The sequence below is a fragment of the Fusarium coffeatum genome (genome assembly GCF_003316985.1).
Source record: "Fusarium coffeatum strain FIESC_28 chromosome Unknown BRIP53273_contig_333, whole genome shotgun sequence".
In the NCBI taxonomy this organism is placed as follows: Eukaryota; Fungi; Ascomycota; class Sordariomycetes; order Hypocreales; family Nectriaceae; genus Fusarium; species Fusarium coffeatum.
The window spans coordinates 1-6,210 of NW_022158122.1; the positions used below are offsets into that span (position 1 = coordinate 1).

Genomic DNA, 6,210 nt, shown 5'->3' on the forward strand with positions numbered 1-6,210 from the left:
TGCGAGCTGTGGTCGTATGTGCGTGTATGAGTTGTCTTTAGATTTCATAAAGGGTAGTTTCAGATACACAGTGATGCCTGGTTTGATGATAGCCATTGACACATCCTGAAGGGTTTGATATATGAACAGCAATCTACTCCCTCATTTTCAAAGCAATATCCAATCCTAGCGGCTTTCTCAAAAATCCCTCTCTCGTTTCCATGACACCCTGCCTTAACTCGGGGACATATCTCCTCGCCCATGTCGCTGCGATGAGCTTCATTTCCATCTCAGCCACATTCCTTCCCACGCACGCTCTCGGTCCGTGACTGAATGGATTGAACGCTGTTTTTTGAATATCTGTAACAGTTTCCCAGCGCTCGGGTCGGAAGTCGTCTGCGTCGGCACCCCAAATCTCTTTGGAGTGGTGAAGAGTGTATGTCGGGACGCTGAGGACGCTACCCGGTGGGAAATAGTGACCTTTGATGGTGACGCCGGGAGATGTCGAGGGGATTTGACGCGGAAGACCGATACCAGATGTTGAATGGTAGCGAAGGGTTTCGTTGATAACGTTGTTCAAATATGAAAGGTCGCGGACCATGTCGTATGACGGCACATCAATCTCGGATGGAATCGCCTCGTCAAGCTCAGCCTGCAGTTTCTTGAGGACTCCGGGAGTTCGCGTGACATGGTAGAGCAAAGCGCATGAAGAATTGGAAGTCGTGTCGCTGCCAGCAATGAGCTGCGTCAAAGCCTCAGCCGTCAACTCCTCCCGACCCAAAGGCTCACCCTTCTCATCTCGCCCTTCCATCAACCTCGCCAAAAGATCCATGCGTTCAATACTAGGCGGATTGTCCAATCGGTTCTTTACGCGCGCGATAGCAATACCCGCAAGATTCTTAACAGCGTTTAGCCCGTTACTAAAGAATGGATCGGGTAAATACTGCGCATAAGGCTTCAACTGAGGAAAACATCCCAGCGTAGCACTGACTTCACCTCTTCGATTAAGAATCTCAATCGCAGAGGCATAAATAGGCGCACTATCGGGTGTATCGCGAACTTCGGCTACGTCAGCGCCGTTGGCTAACATGCCGAACGGAACACCAAACGCGAGGTCGCCGATGACATCGAAAGCAAGGTAATTGAACCAAGGAAGACAATCGATGAGGGCTTGACGCTTGCCATGCTCATCGGTAGACGGGCTGGATATGACGAGCTTGTCGAGCTGTTTGACAAAAAGTTCGAGGTTCGCGTGGATGTAGGGTTCGAATTGACTGATGGATTTGGCGGAGAAGACGTGCGAGATGAGTTTGCGCTTACGCGTATGTTCTGCGCGATCACGGGTATTGAACAAACCCCGTCGAATTGAAACAAACGCGTCATAAAATTCCCTACCATCATCAGCTCTACCCCCCGTAACTCGCAAAAATTACTCACGACTTCAAAAATCCATTTCCGTGCCCATAGATCGTCGCGATGGCATCAACATCCGCGATAGAGGTATGATTCGGCTGGATGCGCACTACAGGACCGAGCTTCTTGTGAATCTCATCCACGACGCGATAGCGTTCGCCGCGACGGCAGATGTAGAGAAGCCATAGATTTGAGAATTGCGCGGGAAAAGGCGCGGGGATGGAGCGAAGGTGGGAGTTTGTTATGAAGTAGGCGTAGAGGTATGAGGTTGTTAGGATGGCGAGGCCGATGGGGATAGACCACCATGTGAAGAGGACGTCTACTATCGCCATGACGTCGCTGATTGAGCGTCACGATGCTACGCGTAATAAGGCTGTCTTGTGCTGTGCTACTCAAACGACGCGTATAACACTCAAGATATGGCAATGCATCGTAGAAGTCATCGCATTCCAACGTCGGCCTCCTCGGGCACCTCCTCACGTCTTTAACCTTTCGTCATCGGGCTAGCCCAACTCTCCGCTCACTTCACCCCGCATCTCGGCAACAGTAGTTGAATCACGATGGGAATACTCTCAAAAACGATGCCCGAAACCCAATGACACGCATGCAATTCGGCCTTAGTAATGGTGCCCGCGGACGGCGCGCGGAGGAGTTATTCTGAGCGAATGAGACTGGCTGGTATCTTCCCCGGACGGAGAGAAGACCGCCGGGTGGTCTTTGCGCGGAATTTGACTTGGGGGTTACCCTGCAGCTGAGATTTAATCAGTGTAGGGCTGTGGTTTTTCACGATCGAGGTTCATTATATATGTTAAATTTGTCTGCAAGATGATTTTGCATCTTGAGTCAATTGATCGGTATCTTGTGGTTTCTTTTCGGCTTGTGTTTGCTCATGCAGTTCATCTTGGTTCACTTTGTGTTCTAATCCAACCATTGAACACCCATTCACCTAGGGAACAAGATATTGGGAGCGATATCCAACTAACGCGTCAACAACCCGAGATAAGCCTAGGAACTGATGACAAGATAAACTCTCAGCAATTAGATGACCTGCTTGATACCCTGAGATCGTTTGACCACTGCCCTTGCTTCTGATCAGCCTACCCGAACCTTCATCGTAGAGTTACCGCCCGGAAACATCATTTATCCGAAACCGACAGCCTACCCTTGGCGTTGCAGCTCGGTAGCTCGGCAAACCGTTGACCCGCCCAAAACACCAACACGCGACCGCCTTCCACATCACCACAACCTCACCCGTAAACAACAGCCAAGCAAACTGCATGTATAGCCATCACGCATTACGCTGTCAAGTGCCAACCCATCATCTAAAACAGACCCGTAGGGCAGTGCACATAAACAACGCATTGATCATCACAACCTGAAATCGGAAACATGTTGTCACGGTAGCATCTATAACTTGACCGTCCATCCGGCCCTTGGCTGCAGCTAGACAGACCTCAGATGGTCACAAGACGAATTATTGCCAGCCAATATCTATATCAATTATCAAACCCTATATGCGGCCACAGAGCTTAAGTCGTCGTAATACGACCCCGAATCTGAAACTCCACAAACCTGTCAGCTCGAAAAATCTAGACGCGCTCCGCACGGAAGCTGAACCAGCCGGCTTGGTAGTAACATCACCAACCTGAAAGACTTGGTGTTTTGGCTTTTCTTCATCCTCGAAACAGTTATCCCCCTGTATTTCCCCCCTGTAGCGCTAACTTGTACCGCTGAGCGTTGCTGACAGGGGTCTTGGTGTTTGATCTGCCGTCTCACAATGCACACCTCAAGCAGCACCCGGTTTCGCCTCAACTGGGCTCTCTCGATATAGTTACTTAGCTGGGTAGTTAGTTGCGATTGTACTCCATATCTTCCGTGACATCTGCTGTCTTGAACTAAACTTTTTTCTCTTTTCCTTTCCTTCTGCACGTTGATCTGGAATCACGCAGCGACTTTCATTCTTTGGTGCAAATCGTTTTATTCTTCTTCTTACGGTCTTTTTTGCATTCAATACGACAGTTTAATTTTGTAATTCACGACAACGAAGCTCTGGTAGCGGTTTATTTTCGACTTTCCCGGTCTCGGTTTCTCTCTTTGCTATAATGGACGATTTGGCTCTCGAACTACAAGTCTCTCGCATCATCAACGCAGTCGAATCTACCACTATTTTCACGACCATCTTTCCGAACCCAACTGCGAAAGCGGATTATACAACAACTCAAGAAGCACCTGTCGTTACAGTGACGCAGGAGGCGAATCAAAATGATGCAGGAGGACTACCTGGTGGCAAGATCTTTGGAGCTCTTGAGATCATTATCGCTCTAGGAGCATTGGGTATGTCAATCTCATTGCTGAAGAAAGACAAAAAACTAACTTTGTGATAGTTGGCGTTCTACTACTCGTCATGGGAATCATCCTATGCGATCGACGAAGAAAATCCAAGAAGCGAAAGCGAGCATCCGCACGAGTTCACAAGAGAATGACTGAAAAGGCCGACCCACCAGCTGAGAACAGCCAAGCAAGCGTACCGCCAACAGAAGCAAGGTTACCAGAATCGATATGGCCCCGGATGGCGGAGAAGAATCAAGCAGTTCATGATTATTGGCATAACGATGCATCACGGCAGCAGCAACAAGGTTGGCAGCCAGGCGCCGGACAATCTCAAGAACACGGGCAATATAGATATCAATAATCCCCAATGAAAGAAAGTCTTACGGCCGGCTATACAAAATCTAAAAAAAAAAAGAAAGTCTCGAAAAGAGACACACCACAAATACTCACTTAGAGTGACTTACCTACCTTTCCTTCTTCCAAAATCCTGAGCCGATCTCGAATAGCAAATCTCCACTCCCGAGCAATCTTGTAGATCAGAACCGTAAACAGGATTAGAACAATAGTGCAAACAAGAAGAATTATCACAACACTGAACCACAGACCAGCGTCTTGTAAGCCTAGACTGTTTCGACCAGGATGTTCTTGCTGGACCGCGATGGCAACTTGTAGTCCACTGAGTATGGTTGATACCATCGCGATGATAAATAAGATTGGTCCGTAAAAGTGCGCGAAGTATGCTCCGTACTGATGCTCGACGCGATGGAACTTTGATTTTCCAAGGATCAAGGGTGCGTAGATGTTAAGTCTCGTTAACCGAATTTCCCCGTAGGCGTATCGTTCAGAGACATCTTTGTCGCTTATCTCCGGAAAATCAGTTGAAAAATCGCAGAACGCTTCCCAAGTGACTCCAGCAGGAATTAAACATCGACTTATATCTTGTGCAAGGTTGAAGTCATATTCAGATTGTATGAGATAGAACCAAGTCCTCAGGAATCCCAGAGCAGCCTTGCGAATACGCTCTCGCCGAGGATCTCCGTCTGGAGCCAAGTACTGCTTCCAAAATGCATGGGATGTAAGATATTTTGGTAACGGTTTGATGAAAATTCGATCCTGGATCCAGACGAGATGTAGCTTTGGATCTTGAGACACAACGATATTTCGTCCCTTGACAGCTTGGCGGTGTAGAGGTGAGATATTAGCATGGTCCTGCGTAGACATCCACCAAAGCCTTTTTGCTACTACATCAAGATCCTTCGAGCAGTATTCTTTCTCTAGAAAGTTGAGCAATTTTGGTTGGTCTTGAAGGGATATTCGTGGGTAACCGGGAAGACGTTGTGGTGTGGCGTCTGATTCGCTTAATTCGAAGAGCTGAAACGCCTCAGAAAACGGGGGCCCGGTTGAGGCATGTTTGTTAAGTGTTGCCATTTTCCCTCAATTCTTACAGAGAAGGAATAATTCATCAGAATGAATTCTTGTGGGATATATTCAAGTCTTGGGGCTATGCAGGTTCAAATGTATTGTGAGCGTTGAAGTTCTGCAGCGGTAGGCAGCCACGGCGTTTCCAGGGCGGTAAGCGATGCCATAAACCAAATTGAGCATACTTAAGCACCCTCGTCGCCGATGGAGAAGTAGCTTCCAACCTTCCTTCCACATCACGCGAAAACGCAAAAAACTTCAGCTCCGTCCCTCTTATCTTGTGGGCGTCCAACTTGAACCTTCCCATTGTCCACAAAACTCACAATGTCTTCATCTTGGACTCCGTTTGCACAATGAATTAAATTCCGACAGAGCCTCTACCAAAACTCTCTTCCTGGAATAACTGGCCCTCTCACCCTCACATCTCTTTATATGTTTGTCTTGGACGGACATGAAGATAACAAACCAATAAGGAAATCAAGCTAAAACAAAGTACACTAAGGCTTTACAGCTTTCTGGTTGGCTCGGATAGACCCGTAGGCGCGCAATCAGTTGATCGCTTAGCTGCTTTAGTGGTAGATCCAGTGAAGAGATCGACTTCATAACTTGGTAAGGTAAGATCAAGATAACCTCTACAGAAAGCCAGCTTCCCAGATCAAGAACAAGTAACCGGATCAGATACTTCGGACTCAAATACGGTTAGCCCCAGAGCTTCTCCATTGTTGTGGCTGATGCTGCCATTGATGAGGCCTTAAGGCCAATCGCAGTGATGGATATCAAGATCCGACAGATGCACTTGTAGGGACTGGTTGAGGAAGTAAACAGATTTGGATAAATTGCCGATGGGCAGTTTATTACACTACGAGTCTCGACTCTCAAAGATTCTATCCTTTACCGCAAATAGAGCCCATATATGAAAAGAAAAGCTGGTTCATATCGTATCTCAATTGAAATAGTATTAATCCTCCGCTAAATTGAAAGAACCTCGCGGTTGCAAAGTATTGCCTAACGTTGGACGCCAAATGTTTTTTGACGGCATTGCTGATTTTCTTCACTGCAATTTTAACC

General features: G+C 47.5%; 3 protein-coding genes across 3 annotated transcripts; 1 reads left to right on the plus strand and 2 right to left on the minus strand.

Annotated features, from left to right (window-relative positions):
- Window positions 1-133: 133 nt before the first annotated feature.
- On the minus strand, window positions 134-1,724 carry FIESC28_10811 (uncharacterized protein; the record flags this gene model as incomplete). Its single annotated transcript, XM_031164941.1, has 2 exons — window positions 134-1,370; window positions 1,417-1,724. 2 exons carry the CDS (start codon window positions 1,722-1,724, stop codon window positions 134-136), a joined length of 1,545 nt encoding a protein of 514 aa, XP_031010998.1.
- A 1,770-nt stretch (window positions 1,725-3,494) lies between these two features.
- FIESC28_10812 (uncharacterized protein) lies at window positions 3,495-4,084 on the plus strand (the record flags this gene model as incomplete). Its single annotated transcript, XM_031164942.1, has 2 exons — window positions 3,495-3,726; window positions 3,777-4,084. 2 exons carry the CDS (start codon window positions 3,495-3,497, stop codon window positions 4,082-4,084), a joined length of 540 nt encoding a protein of 179 aa, XP_031010999.1.
- An 89-nt stretch (window positions 4,085-4,173) lies between these two features.
- Window positions 4,174-5,151, minus strand: FIESC28_10813 (uncharacterized protein; the record flags this gene model as incomplete). Its single annotated transcript, XM_031164943.1, has 1 exon — window positions 4,174-5,151. The coding sequence occupies one exon, from the start codon at window positions 5,149-5,151 to the stop codon at window positions 4,174-4,176; it is 978 nt and encodes a 325-aa protein (XP_031011000.1).
- Window positions 5,152-6,210: the final 1,059 nt, after the last annotated feature.